The 15,054-nt window shown below is 38.2% G+C and overlaps 1 protein-coding gene across 4 annotated transcripts in view; it reads left to right on the forward strand.

Moving 5' to 3' along the window:
- Positions 1-15,054, forward strand: part of LOC101848231 (propionyl-CoA carboxylase alpha chain, mitochondrial) — a 49,446-nt gene that overhangs the window by 2,399 nt on the left and 31,993 nt on the right. For all 4 annotated transcript variants that reach the window (XM_005106093.3, XM_005106092.3, XM_035971816.1 and 1 more), the window contains exons 2-7: positions 3,318-3,428; positions 4,994-5,110; positions 6,474-6,587; positions 8,492-8,545; positions 9,849-10,017; positions 13,597-13,675. In XM_005106093.3, the coding sequence (XP_005106150.1) occupies positions 3,372-3,428; positions 4,994-5,110; positions 6,474-6,587; positions 8,492-8,545; positions 9,849-10,017; positions 13,597-13,675 (590 nt within the window). In that variant the 5' untranslated portion in view covers positions 3,318-3,371. The remainder of the gene's footprint in view (positions 1-3,317; positions 3,429-4,993; positions 5,111-6,473; positions 6,588-8,491; positions 8,546-9,848; positions 10,018-13,596; positions 13,676-15,054) is intronic.

Consider the following 15,054-nt stretch of genomic DNA (forward strand, 5'->3'; position numbering starts at 1 on the left):
TCTAGGCGTATAATGACGAACTGACTATTTGGACTTGAGTCCGAATAGACAAAGATTATAAATTAGGACTCTGAATTGAGTCTAGCATATATAAATGTCCGTTCGGCACCCCTGTACAATTGCAGTCCCGTTAGATCTAGCACTAAACCACACAAGCAAAGACTACTGGATATCGATACTGATTTAAAGGAAGGACTTCCGTAACGAGCGACCACCCCATCAAACACAATAACGAAGAGGCCTTACGCTACCCTTACCCTACCCCAAACCCTAACCCTACCCCTAACCCTACCTCAATTCTGCTCTGTCTCATAGTGGTCGCTCGTTACGGAAGTCCTCCCGATTTAAATATTTGGTATTTATGTTTTATGGCAAGCCTTGTGTTATTTGCAACGCCGCGTTCTGAATAGCTCCCGTGCTATTTGCAACGCCGCGTTCTGAATAGCTCCCGTGCTATTTGAAACACCAGTAGCCTACTAGAATCTAGATCTAGTCTAGATGTAGATCTAGTAGTCATCGTTTCTACATGATAATATATATATTGTAGTTCTGCCTGAATTGTGGAAGATTTCTCAGTTTTTTTATAAACCTCCTAGATCTAGGATTTGACTCCTTTTTTTATGACGTTGCCAATTCCGATCAACATGGGTACATCTAGATCTAGATTTAGATTAGATCTAACAATTGTGTCTGACATTGTTTGCACAAAAGTAGACGTCTTGTTCATCTCTCATAAATCATTTGAGTTTGAGCAAGTTTAAGTTGAAAGACGCTTGGATAACAATAACAAGACGGTGCAACTCGAACTTTAAGGGGAGGAGCGACCCTTGATTTTGCAGATTTTGTGTCAGGCTATGCACATTTTATATTGGCTGATTTTTTTAAGATAAACCTGTTTTTTGATTAAAAATAGCATGGATACAATTGAGAAAGACTTTATTCCCTTTTCCAGAATTTCGAGATATACATCAGGACAAATCTCCAGGAGCTAGTGGTTAAATTATTAGCTACATATTTTGTTAGTGAGGGGAAGACAACATACAACGAAGGATGATAGAAGGGAAAGGGGAAGAATGAAAAGAGAAGAATGCTGAATTGTTTTGACAATTTTTATATCGATCTCTAATTTGCCGTTCTTGTTTTTTACATCTTTAACAATCTTCCATTCCACCTTTGGTTTGAAGAAGAAATTGAGGTCTCTATCAATTCTTCCCCATCAGGAATCTAAATCTTAGTTGCAATGGCCCTGGATATAATATATTTGATAAAATATTTCACAAAATGTGTGTCATGTTATATTTAAGTATCAAGTATCTCAACACTTTTATAGAACAGTTTAAAAACATGGAATAAAATCAAAAGGCTAGCCCAGGAGTGGGAAAGCTGAAAAGTTTTTGGTCTTGATCTAAACCCTGATCCAGCAAGAGTGAGGCAGTGATGGTGATCTCACCATGTAAATTAAATACCATTCTTCTTTGACTTACTATTTCTACACATGATTTCACAAGTGTCTTATGATGTATGGAACCCTTTTTTGTTCTGTGATTATCATGCTTTCCTCAAAGACACACCACAGTGGTGGGTGGTTGGTAGGTGGATGCTCTGGTGTGGTTTGTTCCTTTTTTTCTTTCATAAAACATCTATCATCCTCTCCTCCTGCTTTTCTTTGTTCTTTACCCCTCTAATCTTCAGCCCTTATATGACCTACTAACCTACTTGTGTTACAAGTGTAGTAAAACTTAAACTACAACTTGTAAACAAGACACACCACAGTGGTGGATGGCCGGTGGGTGCTCTAGTAGGGTTTGTTCCCCTTTTCCTATCTTCTGTTGTACTTATCCTTATCTCCTGTCCTGGTTTTCTTTGTTTGTTACTCTCTAATAACACCTCTTTACTTTTCAGCTCTTCTGTGACCTACTTACAAGTGTTGCAAGTGCCTTAAAACCCTTACTAAAATTTGAACTTACCCCAAGGTGGCCTTCATTCTAAAAGCTTTCTCCAACATGGCTTGACCAATTTTTATGTTTAACCATCGGCCCTGTGATGTTAATTTGTATAGACTGGCTGAGTTTGTCTCTGTCATATATAACATTATGATGTAAGGCCAAAGGACAGCTGCTGGCATAGCAGCATATCAAACCCCTTCATAACAGCTCCCTCTCACACACGCGCGCACGCACACACTCACAAACACACATATTTTGAATGTCATGAGCCAAGATGCTATCCTCCCGTACAATGTACGTCCTTAATAAGTGCACGATTATACAATTTTTTATAACTGTTGTAACAATACCTTTTAAAGTATTTTACCGGAAGATTAATGAAATTTGAAATCTGTGATAACGAAAATGTATGTATGTAGGGTATAAATCTTTAATCTTGAAAGGGACTGCAAAAATGACTGAGACTACAAACTATTGCAGATAGCAAAGATTAGGCACTGCAAAAGTTGATAAACAGTTAAGTTACAGAAGGGTTAAAGTGAGTGGTGCAGGCAGCTCTGATTCTACCACAGTATTTTTTTTCTATGCATCAGCTGTAACTGTTCATTACAAGGCTTTGTTGTGGAATAAATATTTTTTTGGCCTGCTGTTCTGATGTAAGAAGCCCAAAGTTTTGAACCTTTTTTCTATCATTTAAAAAAATAAAAAGTATAAGTTGCATGTGCTCACGAAATATTTAAACAAAATTCAAATTCTAAATGTAGAAGAAGCAATGTGGCGAAAAATTGAAAAAACGGGAAACAACATTTGAACAAGTTTTCGATGATTTGTTTAGTGCTTTGCTCTTTGTCTATATGTCAGCTTTTTGTTTCATATATATAGATTCTATGTGTCATGACACAGTGGAATCAGGCACTCATCAATTTTTGGGCATGTGGAGTTATTGGTATAATCTGAAAGCTTATTCATTTTCCTTGCTTTCAATGAAAAAAATATCCATCTAGCTTGAATAGAAGTTGAGATATTTGAGATTGAAGACAGTGGGGTAGCCTGGTTTCAGTGGTTAAATTAATGATGACAAAATGGTCACCAACGTTTGGTAACTTCAATAGCTTAAAAGTCCTTGAAAACTAAAAATTGCATATTTTGTGCCTTTAAACAAGGTTTTTCATTAAAATTCACATGTAAGTGTGTTTTTTATGAACATAGCATGTGTTTAGCCAAAAAACAAAATTTCAATAAAAATTGCTAAACTGGTGGAAAAATGCCTTTTTATTCAATTTCATTATTTTGACGAGCGCCTGATTTCACCACGATGCCTCACAAATATGTTATATATATATATATGTATTGTCAATGTGTCTTTGCCAGGATTTTCACAACTCTCTTCGTGTGTGTGGACAGACTCGCAGCTTGTACACAACTATGAAGCTCTACGACCGAGAACAGTACTGGAACGACCGCTGCATGCCTGAAGAGACTGTGAGTCCTTTGATTGTTTTTGCTCTCATCATGTGCAATAAAAAAACCCCATTTCAACCAGTCTGTTTGAGCCATATACGTCTCTGTATGCAATAGTCAAACCTGCTCTAATGGCCATTTGTTTCCTTACTTTTTAAAACAATATATATTTTATAATGAATAATGACTGTCCAAGATGTGCACCTGTCTTCCATGACCACTTTTCTCCTTGACAATGGGTGGCCTTCTTGGATAATTTCAGCTGTATAGTAAAAATTAAAAAAAGATGTGTGGATATTATTTTCCGATTTGTTTACAAATTTTGTATGAAATAGATTTGAGTCACTTTTAAATTATCCATGAAATAAAGACACTCTTTTATCTTGTTCTTCCTTTGTGCAGTAAGATTTAAATTGTTTTTAGTTATGTGGCTTTACTTTACACAGGAAAATTCAGCACCATAAGTGTACCTTATGTTTGAATCCTTTTTTCTGTTTTTTGAGGGATGATTTGAACTAAGTTTCTGTTTAGTTTTGATTTGTTTTGTTTGTTTTTTGTTTTTTTAATAGCAGGACAAATACATCATTAGGCTAAAATGTTTTTCTTTAATAAACATAAAAAGGTAAAGTTTTGTCAGGATATTGTTAATTAGATTACAAGCTCACTCCCACAAAATTTAATCACCATTGAAGCAATACCAGCAGATATTTTAAAAACATAGGAAGGAAAAAAAATGCTTTTTGTTGTATTTTGTTTTGTTTGTAATGCATATTTTACCTGTTAATATTTTTTTTAACTCATGAAATCATTTCAGTCACATTTTTATTTCAGTGCATACACGATTGCTTTCATTTCTGTATGTATAAAACTTAATATGTCAAACAGAGTGTCGTAGAAATGCGTTTTTCTTTAATATTTGCAAGGATAATATATGTGAGGCATTGTGATGAAATCTGGCACTCGTCAAAATAATTAAATGGAAATAACACATTTTTCTGCCAATCAGGCAATTTTCATCAATTTTTTTCTGGCTCCACACCTTTTTTGTCAATGTTAATATTTCAGTGTAGATTTTTACCAAAATACCTTGATCAAAGGCACACACAATGTAAATTTGCAGCTTTGAAAGACTCATGCTTTGGAAGTCATCAAACTTTAGCAGCCATTTTTTAGCTACTTTTTACCTCTGACACCAAGCAACTCCCACCTCCTTCAATCGCAAATATATTGACGTTTCTATTAGAAATAGATTGCCACTTCTTTTTTTAAATAGAAAATATGACAAATCAAGCAAACTGTTAGACTACACCAATAATTTCATATACCCAAAAATTGATGAGCCCCTGATTCCATCGAGTCATGATATATGCTTTTTGTTTGGGGGAGGGAGGGGTCACCTCATAATGTGCCTCTTGATATTTCAAACTTCAAACTCATGCTGGCAACTTCAATATCAACAATTCAGTCACGAGTGCTGTAAAACTCTTACTAAACTAAACTGAATCAACATAGACTAAAGTTTGTCATTGTTAGTCTTTATAATTTGCCTTTCTTTATTTTCTATAATATATTCTCCCACTTCACAGAAATTTGACAAGATCCTGATTGCCAACCGCGGAGAAATTGCGTGTCGAGTCATCAAGACATGTCAACGTCTGGGCATCAAGACAGTTGCTGTGCACAGCTCGGCCGACTCCTTAGCGGTGAGTCACAGGACGAGGGGGTCAGGCATTTCCTGTCATCGTTGTCAGAGATTTTACATTTTATATCTTATTTTTGGCCAGCTGGTCAGATGTGTATTAAATCCAAAGTTAATTTTTCTTTCTTTTTTTGTTGTTTGTTTTCAATTTTTCAATTTGTCTGTAGTATGTACTGCACTTGCACAAAAATGTTTTTAAAAATATTTGATTTCTAAATGTTGAAAAAAAGCAAGAAATGATATACATAAAATAACAGGTTATGTTAAAAGAATGAAAAAGGTTTTGTTTTTTTCCTTTCCTAAAATATTTTGCTTTCTGAACACCGTGCTGATATTTTATGGTGCCCCGATTCTTTTACACCATGCTGTGGTTTATCTTGTGCTGGTACAGTCTAACCTGCCATGACGGCCACCTCTATAAGACGACCACCTGTACAAACGGCCTCTTTCTATTTCCCCCCTTGCGTTTTTTTTCTATGTAATTTAACTGTGTAAAACGGGCTCCTGTTCAACGTGGCCACGGCCACCATATTTTAACACACAATCCCTATCACACCAAGCAATAACACCTGTCTTAGATGGCCACCTTAGTGACTCCATTACATTTTGTCATAAATGATGCATTGGCCCCTGGCGTTGACGGCTCCATCATAATCCAATCACCTGTCTTTGTTGTAAGGTAGTCCCTCCAACCAGTCATGTTGCGTAGGACCCTCCCACCATTGACCAATAAGTAACAAATTTTCAGCTGCTGGTGAAGTAAGCGTGTGATCCCTCATAACCTATAAGCCCCAGAACTCGTACACAAATCTGAAGTGAGATGAGTGGTCACTGTTTGCCCAGTCTGTAACAAAGGACGTCGACATGAACTTGTGACAGAAGCGTCAATCGTTCTCCGAGTTGTGGCTACACATATGTTTGTTTTACCATGGCACTCTGTCCTCATTGTCTGACACATTTCGTTTTATTGTCACCCTTGCACAAAAGCAGCAACAAAATTTTAAAAAGGAAGAAAAAACCCCAGTGAAAGCAACAACAACAACAACAATGCGGTGACCTCAGAAAGGCTCCCTGACAATGGGTGGCTGTCTTACACAGGTTCGACTGTACTTTGTGGTTGCACTGGTGTGATCTCCTCTTTTCTAATATTTTTTCACAGTGAATTTTCTTCTTTTTTTTAAAGATGTTTTTTCTTCTTCTTTTTCTTCTGCTGCTTCTTCTTCTTCTTTTTTGGCTGTCAAGTTTCTTTGTATGTTACTCTTTAGTAACACCTTTAATCTTCGGCACTTATATTGTGTTGCAAGTACCATATTAAACTCTTACTAAAACCTACTAAAACTATCCTTTCCCACTTGTTCCCTGGACAGGTGCACACCCGTATGGCTGACGAGGCCATCTGCATCGGGCCGGCCCCCACCAGCGAAAGTTACCTCCGCATGGACAAGATTCTGGAGGCTGTGAAGGAGAGCGGTGCTCAGGCGGTATGTGTGTAGTTGACCCCCCAAGAGTCACAATAGCCCGTTAAATTTACTGTAAGTTTTGTTCTTTGGTGTTGTGGAAGATTTAAACAGCTGTAATTTGAGTTGCAAGGCCTTGAACATTTAGCTCTCAGTGGCAAAATTAAAGTCCTGGCAGGAGTAGGCCAAGAGCAACGTACCTGGAGAGCCTAAACAGATGGGTAATGGGGAAAGATCAGGATAATGCAGCTTTTTTAAGAGCATCCGAGCAAAGGAATGAATGATTGCCGATGTCGTTAGCAGATCTGGCACATGATGATGATGATGAATTTGAGTGGTATTGTTGGTTCATTTATCCTGGTTTTTTATATACCGCCAAACATTTCAACTCTTTCACAAATGAGCTCTACTTTCTACTGACATTCTACTTTCTGAAAATGTAAATATTGGTTTATGACCTTTGCTTACTTGGTGTACCTATTCTCAGGCATTTTACTCCTTTTGGGTCACTTAATAAGTTACTTGGCTAAGACGCTTAAAATCTTGGATGTGAAGTACCAACAAATAGATCAAATCATTTGTTATTCATATTTTCTTATATTTCCACCTTAGTGTTGAATGTTTGCCCCAGACGGGGTCACACCGAGGTGTGAACTGACCGATGCGTTTGTTTTCCCCAAACATCGCTCTCGCATATGAGCTTGCCACCTAAACTTACATCACTTGCTGGATGGGTTGGGCCTACAAGTTCACTCCAGGCAGGATTACGTGGAACTGTGAACTCTTCCCTGACCTTTGAAGGCAGTTTTTCTATATTCCCGAATTTGCGAGACAGCCTGAATTTTAATTGATGTGGTCACAACGTAATGGTGCGTAACGACATAGGCGAGGAACTTAATCAGATATGGCAAGCTAAAATTTTTGGACAGGTAAAAGGGAGCGGCAAACTGGATAATCGTAGATCAAGATCTCGAGACTCACGATAGGATAATGAGTGTTTATGGCATGCCTCATGCCACTGTGATTGGTCATCAAGGTTGACCACTCTTTGCTCGCCATATGTCATAAACCCACCCAGTTCATGGGTCATTGTAGATTCCACCTCGGCTTCGTCGGCTATGATCCTGTATTTTCCTTGCTCCCAAGCTCCTCTTAGGCGGAGGGTACTGTAGTAGAGAATCTTTGGTTACACTACACTTACTAGACTCTATGAAACTACATGTACATGTATTTTGGTTTGCCGTGGGCATCGTGGACTATACAGTGCGACCAAAATCTGTCTTACCACCATAATCAATTGAAACTGAAACTGAGTTCTCAATGTATATCTAACAATTTTTTAGGCTACCTAAATTTGTTTTAACCTTTTTTAAAGTGATTTTTACTTAAGGCTACATTGATTCCTTGAGGATTTGTTAATGAAGAATTCAATGCACCTTTCCATTTCTTTGCCCTCCATTTTCATCAATTTTATGTTTTCTTAAGAACAACTTTGTCTCTACATTTTCCAATTTGGATACTTTTCTTGTAGAACTTTTCGACCTCCTGGACTGACTTACATTTGATCACATTGTCTTGCTCAAGCAAGTTCCATTCATAATATCACTTACTCACTAGTTGCGTCTGTTTGTTTGGGTTTTTTTTTTCAATTTCTCGAAACATTTCCACCTACGTTCAGCCTAATTTGTCAAATATACTGGATCTGTTATTCAATATGATGTTTTGCATAAACACTGAAGTATTTTAGCATATTAGCAGAATGTACTCAAAATGTACTCATAAGTACTTTTTTAAAAAGTACTTGTACTCAAGTACATTTTACAGGAAAGTACTTAATACTGCAGTTCATTTTTTAGATTGTACTTAAATTTTTGCTTAAGTACCTCAAAAAGTACTTAAACAGCTCTGCCTGTTTCTGTCTTTTCCAGGTGCACCCAGGCTACGGTTTCCTCTCAGAAAACACACAGTTTGCGGCGGAGTTGGTATGTTTTTTGGGTGTTTTTTTTATATTTAACAATTTTTTTTGGAGTTTTAGAATTAGTCCTCAAACTTTGTTTCATTGTTGCGTGTAAAACTGTACAGTTGTCTCCACCTAAGTCTGCTCTATTTATAAATTTGAAAAACTCACTTTTTGCCAGTTTAGACGTAGGCACAGTCTTGTTCTCAGGTTGTTTTGAAGCTTTGAATGCGTGGATGCAGTGTAGTAACTCAAATTTTACAAGGAAAAGTAATGTTTTGTTTTTGTTTGGTTGGGGTTTTTTTTTGCTTGAGACTAATGTTGTCTTATTCTACTTCTGGGTGGCATTACACTTGAAGTCTGGTATCTATCATATACAGGGCTGTCCTACTCAGTTCATCTGTTGGCCGGTACTAGGGCTGGATGAGTACCTGGTACCCGGGTCAAGAGCTCAAAACCGGCTACCGGGGTATTGGTGTTGGGTACCCGAGTTTTCTACTTCCTTCATTATTGCTATGAAAATGCACTGAATTACGCCCCTTCATTTGAACCGTAATAAGTACTAAGTACTTATCGCTACTGAGCTCTCTTAATCGATACAGTACTCAATATTGGACAATATAGACTAGTGCCCACCACTACTCGTCCTGGAAAACAGCAGACAACAAAAAAGGCCACATTTGGGCATGTCATAAGAATGTTTCCAAGAGTCGATCGGATACTTTGGTAGGGCTTGGCCAAGGCCTATAGTTTTAATTTCAATATCCTTATATGGAAGCAACTTGTGTGCAGTTCTGAGAATCCCAACGGAGAAGCGGAACATTTCAAAGAATTATGTGAAGTAAAAGGATTTAAATAGCTTTGGCTTTGTCACTTTGGCACAGTTTCTTTCAAGATGTTTTAAAGAAGGTCATACGCATAGGATTACTATGAGAAAATAAAAGACGAAAAAAGCGCCTCCTGCAACATCTGCAAAAGCATAATGAAAGTTGACAGGTCTTCAACTTCAAGCCTCTTAAATCATTTGAAGGGAAAACACCCAAATGAAATCGCAGACAGGCAAAGCAGTACAGAAACACAATTTGATTATTGAAATGTCGGGCACCCGCTCGCGTATTTTTTTCATTACCCGAGTAAAATCCAAGTATCAAATTACCCGTATAATCCCAACCCTAGCCGGTACAGTTTCTCTTGTAATGTCAATAGGGTTGGCCATGTTTCTTGTGTCAGGGTTGTGTGTGTCTTGCAGTGCAGAAAGATATGTCCCACAGTTTGGTCCGCTCCTCGACACTGGCATTGTGGTTTTATTTGTTTCTGATGCTCTCCAGAAAGTACTGGGCGTCTCGTTTGTGGGACCCAACAGTGAAGCCATCCATGCCATGGGGGACAAGATTGAGAGTAAACGCATCGCGGAGAAGGCTGGCGTCAACATGATCCCAGGTTTTGATGGTGCCATCACGGATGCCGACCACTGCGTTAAACTGGCCAACGACATCGGTAACCTTGGGAACATATTTTTTTTTCCCATGTATAGCCCTTTCGAAGCCTTGCTGTCTTCATAATATGCCGTTTATGGAATCTTGTGAGGGGTTGGTTTGTGCTCTGGTGTGGTTTGCTTTTTCTTTTCCATCAAACATCTATCGTCATTTTCTCTCCTTCTTCTTTTCTTTGTATGTTACTCTCTAATAACGCCTCTGATCTTTGGCACTTATATGACCTACACTTAAAAGCTAATTTTCTCAAAATTCTATCTTTATGCCCTTCCTTGCAAAATGTGCAATATCTAAAAAAAAACTACTTGAGATATCTAGAAAATTCAAAGACCTCTTTGTTCAGCATTAAATTTCCTATATGGTACTACCCTTCCTCAAAATGGTCAAAATCCAACTTTTGGTACCTTTCTTTGGGCACACACACATATTTCTTAAGCACATGCAACTGATACCAGCTGATTATTTCTGGAAGCATTTTAAACAAAGTTGAAGTGTCTCTCTCATATTAGTGTGCTTGTTTGTCTGTCTTATTGGTTACCCTGTGATTTGATGTGTGTGTGTGTCTGTCTGCAGGGTTCCCGCGGTCTCCAGCACTTCCACTCTTCCGTATTTTTACGGAAATCCGTATTTTCTGCCATTTCCGTACTTGTTCCTCCATCATTATCAACTCCCTCTGTAAAAAGCTGCGACAGCGTAGGACTACCGAAATTCCGTGGCAAAAGATCTGTACTCGCCTTCGTATGGTCTAGTACTAGTATAAGTTACGGATATTTACAGTAATTCTTTCGGCAATTAGTTAATGTTATAGAAACCTGCCATGTTGCGCATTTCCTGCAATCGACCATTATTCCGCTATGCCCCATGCATTCATTGCGGGCTTATTAGCAGTACATTTTTACCTGTGGATTGATCAAAATCTGGCGCTGTGGATTGATCAAAATGTGTATAATTTTTTGTGCCAATTTCCTTCTTTCTATCATTCACTCATTGCATCTGTCTATCTTCGGATTGTTGCCGCGGATGGAAAATCTGCGCGTTGATCGAGTAAATTGACTTGTGTGACCTTAGACGGAAAATTACTATCAGAACAAAACATTTTTACAAATTTGTCTAGATTTAGAGAAATGATAAATAAGAAGATTCTACGGCACGGGAACGCGATAAGGGCAGCGATGAAAGAAATTTGTGCTAAAACCAGCCAAAAACTACTAAAGTCAAGAATAATTCGAAGTGGTGTTCCGAGGTTGTGACATGCGACATTCAGGCGTGAAATTTAAGGAAAATTAGGGTATACACCTGGTAACTGTATTGTGAAAGTACATATCTATTCCTTATTCCCAGGTTTGCCTTCTATCAATGGTGCGATGCCAAATTAATTGAATTATAGTAGCAATGGAAGGTTAACCTGCTTTTAAACATTGCCATTAATGGAAAGATATTATATACATCTTGGTGAAGAAATCAAACAAGACAAAATGTTGGTGGGAAAAAATATATGTTATGGTTTGCAGGCAATCTCTTCAAACAGGCTCCCAAATGCCATTTTCAACCCTCTAAAAGGGCTAAATTTCAATTTCTTCGGGGGCTTTGCCCCCTGAACCCCCCACCGAGAAGCTGTCCCTGGACCCTGCCGGGGGCTATGCGACCCCCAGACCCCCGACAGAATTTTCCTTACTTTTCAGCTTCAGCTGGTGGAAGCACTGGGCCTCCTTGAATTCAAGGAGTCCTTAAACACTGCTTGAATTTGCATTCAAGGAAAAATCTCCTTGAAAACTCCTTGAATTTTGCCAGATCGGACAGGAACACGTGTACAGGGTGACTGCCAGGCCCCAGGAATCCCGGGGGCCCCAGGAATTACCCAGGAATTTGAAAAAAATCGCCAAGACCCGGAATGCAACGGGAATTTGAAGAAATCTGTATATTGCTCCGTGAAAGGCCCGGGAAAATAAATAAAAGTTCTTGAATATTTGATAACCAAATCTGATAACGTCCTTTTGCCGGTCGCAATTGTGATATATTCATTCGGCTTTTCCCGGCCTGAGAATACGTTACACACGAACAGGCGGTTATGGCGGCAAGTGGAAGTGTATGTGCGATACCGAAGCTCGATCGGGAAAATCAAGGTCTACTTTCATTTTCGTTACCACCCAGAAATTTACCGGTAGGGCCTAGCAGATTGATAACGCCTCATTTGTAGCTTGCAGGTTTTGCATTACAAACGCTGTGTCACCATGAAAATAAATCATTTGTCCTGTGCTGTCACTTAAAAAAAAAAAGAAAGAAAAAGAAAGTTATACAAGCTTCTTGTCGGGCTTACCATCGTGACCGGTCAGTGAACCTGTGCGTTTTCATCACATCGTGAGTATCGCTGATGGTTGAGGTCACCAAAGTTCATGCAAAGTCTGAGCGCTGCAAAGTATAGGACTCGGGAATGGGGGGATTATTGATTTTTTTAAAGATGCACGCAGGGGATGGTTTGAAGGCAAAAACTGAACTTGGAAACAGATTTTACTTTTCAGAATTTTGATTACTACTAGATCTAGATTAATAGGGCCTATCTAGAGCTCTCTGCAAAGTGCGCGTTGGTGCAGGCCTTGTGTGGAATCGGGATCCGCCATACTCATAGAGTCTACCTTGTAAGCTGTGGGTTTTTTTAGCCAAAGGGTTCCCGTTTCATTGGATGAATGATAGTCAAATACATGTATTGTATATTCTATATTTTAGCTTTCTGTTCAAGATTCGCAGATTTTCAGTGTCACTGCGTCTTGCCCTTTCAAAGTTGTTACACCTCTCACACTGAATAGGTCTACTTGAGCCATTCATGTTATTACTCTACTTTGAGTTTGAGCAACAATTTTTGTCTTTCACATTTATTATATAAACCTTGACACCCTAACTGGTTATTGACTGTCGGTATTCTGGTTCTAGGCCTTTTCTCAGGCTCAAAGCAAGATTCATTTTTATATAGTTTATGTAGGCTAATATGATGAGGGGAAAATATAAATAAGTAAGAACAGACTGAAATATCTAAGTCACACTGTATCCCAGTGCCGCACTGACATGTTGTTGTCTGGATATATTGTACCTACATGTGCGCGCCCGTGTGTGTGTATATAATATATATAATATATAAATGGTGCATTCACCCTCATTGTTATGTAACATGCCCCAGGAAAATGGAGAAGCTGGGTTGGCAGTCACCCTGGGAACAGTTTTGTAGGAAAATCGAAACTATGATATGGTTCCTTTCGGACAAGTGTAGGCCTATCGGAAATAGGCTTTCATTGAGAATTTCTTGACCAAATCTCCTTGAAGTTTAAAAGTTTCTCCTTGAAATCTCCTTGAATTTGATTGGAAGTTAATGGCAGGAACCCTGTGTCTGATATGTGTGTACTTGTTTGCTGAACACTTTGCCGCCACATCTCACCGATCGGCGGTTTTTACTATATGAACCTTTTTATTACAAAGTTTTAAATCTCTTAGGTTACCCTTTGATGGTGTGTGTTTATATATCTGATATTTTTTGTTTATTTGTTTGTGTGTGTGTGTCTACTAGTCTGACATTTGTATGTTTGTCTGTAAGGTTACCCTGTGATGATCAAGGCCTCTGCCGGAGGAGGAGGAAAAGGCATGAGAGTGGCTCGCAGTGACGAAGATGCCAGGTCAGTCGGGATGTCTGAGTGTGTCTTTTTAGATGTCGTAGGCATAGCCGTAGTCTCCTGAGTTATCACATCTTCTGATGGAAATTTAACTCTTTGAACTTGAGATTTTGAGGACATTTTCCTTGAACTTTTCGACTCTTATATGACCCAGTTGTGTTGCAAGTGCCGTAAAGCTCTTACTAAAACGAAAACTAAAGCATGCAGAAGCTGTTAAAATAGGAGTCATAAATGTTTGACTTGTCTTTGTTGAGTAAAGGTTTAGGAAGAAACAGTGGAAGAGATGAGAACACTGCATCACTTTTGCCCAATTATGTTACTTTTAATTAGCATAACTCAGCGGCCCGCTGAAGCTGCCCGGCTCGGGGTCATGGGGTTAATGAGCCCTGAAGCGACTTTGCCGGTGTCGGTTAAGAGGTTCGTATTTTTGTCTATGTTTGAAACGATATAACTTCTTCCCCATCCCACACAGCTAACCATTATACTGATGTACTAAAAGCTCAATGTCTTGCGATTTATTCTGCGTTAGAATGGTTAATTTCTGTACCTTACGTTTTGTTCTAGACAAGTGTTTGTAGAGTACCCAATTGCCCTGTTTTAGTTACAAACTTATGAATAAATGATTGTTTATTTAAAAACGGCACGACAGATCTCTCCAAAATCTATGTTAAACTGACTACGAATATCATGTCTTTTACCGTGAGAAGTCTTATGTCTGCTTAAGTAGTAATAATCAAGTTAAAGAGAAGAAAGATGCACATCTGCTTTTTTTAACCAAAGACACTCAGTGTTAGCTCTTGTTATACCATCAAACAAGAGAAAGTTACTTTGTTTGTTCATGAATCATGCTGTGTCTGTGGCAGTCTTCATACAACTAAGAAAATATATTATATTATGCGATTTAAAAAAAACACAAAACTGTGTAAATAATTGGGTAGAGATAAACTTCTTGTATGGAATAAAAATAATGACAGCTAACACATTCATTCTTAGTTTTTGTGTTGGAAATATGTGCAGACACTTATGAATGTAAAGAAATCAGAACATTGTCAGTTATTGCAAATGGTCATTGGAACGAAAATAAAAGCTAGAAAAGTCTGGTGCTGATTCAGTGTCACTGGAAAGCTAGAAATTATTCTTATAACCCAATTACGAGAAGTCATCCCTGTTTTTAAGCCAACTTACAAAACCTAGACTTAATGTAAGAAAAGAAAGGAATTTCTGGTTTAACAAATACTATTCGTGGATTGCATTGTAGATGTAGTGTGGTTCTAAAATCGATATGTACTTTTTCATAGAGAGACTTCAGGGCAATTTCAATAAACTTTCGAGAAAATATGCGAATATTCACGATTTTATTAGACACATAAAGTTGTGTTTGG

This window comes from Aplysia californica, unplaced genomic scaffold, assembly GCF_000002075.1.
Source record: "Aplysia californica isolate F4 #8 unplaced genomic scaffold, AplCal3.0 scaffold00512, whole genome shotgun sequence".
In the NCBI taxonomy this organism is placed as follows: Eukaryota; Metazoa; Mollusca; class Gastropoda; order Aplysiida; family Aplysiidae; genus Aplysia; species Aplysia californica.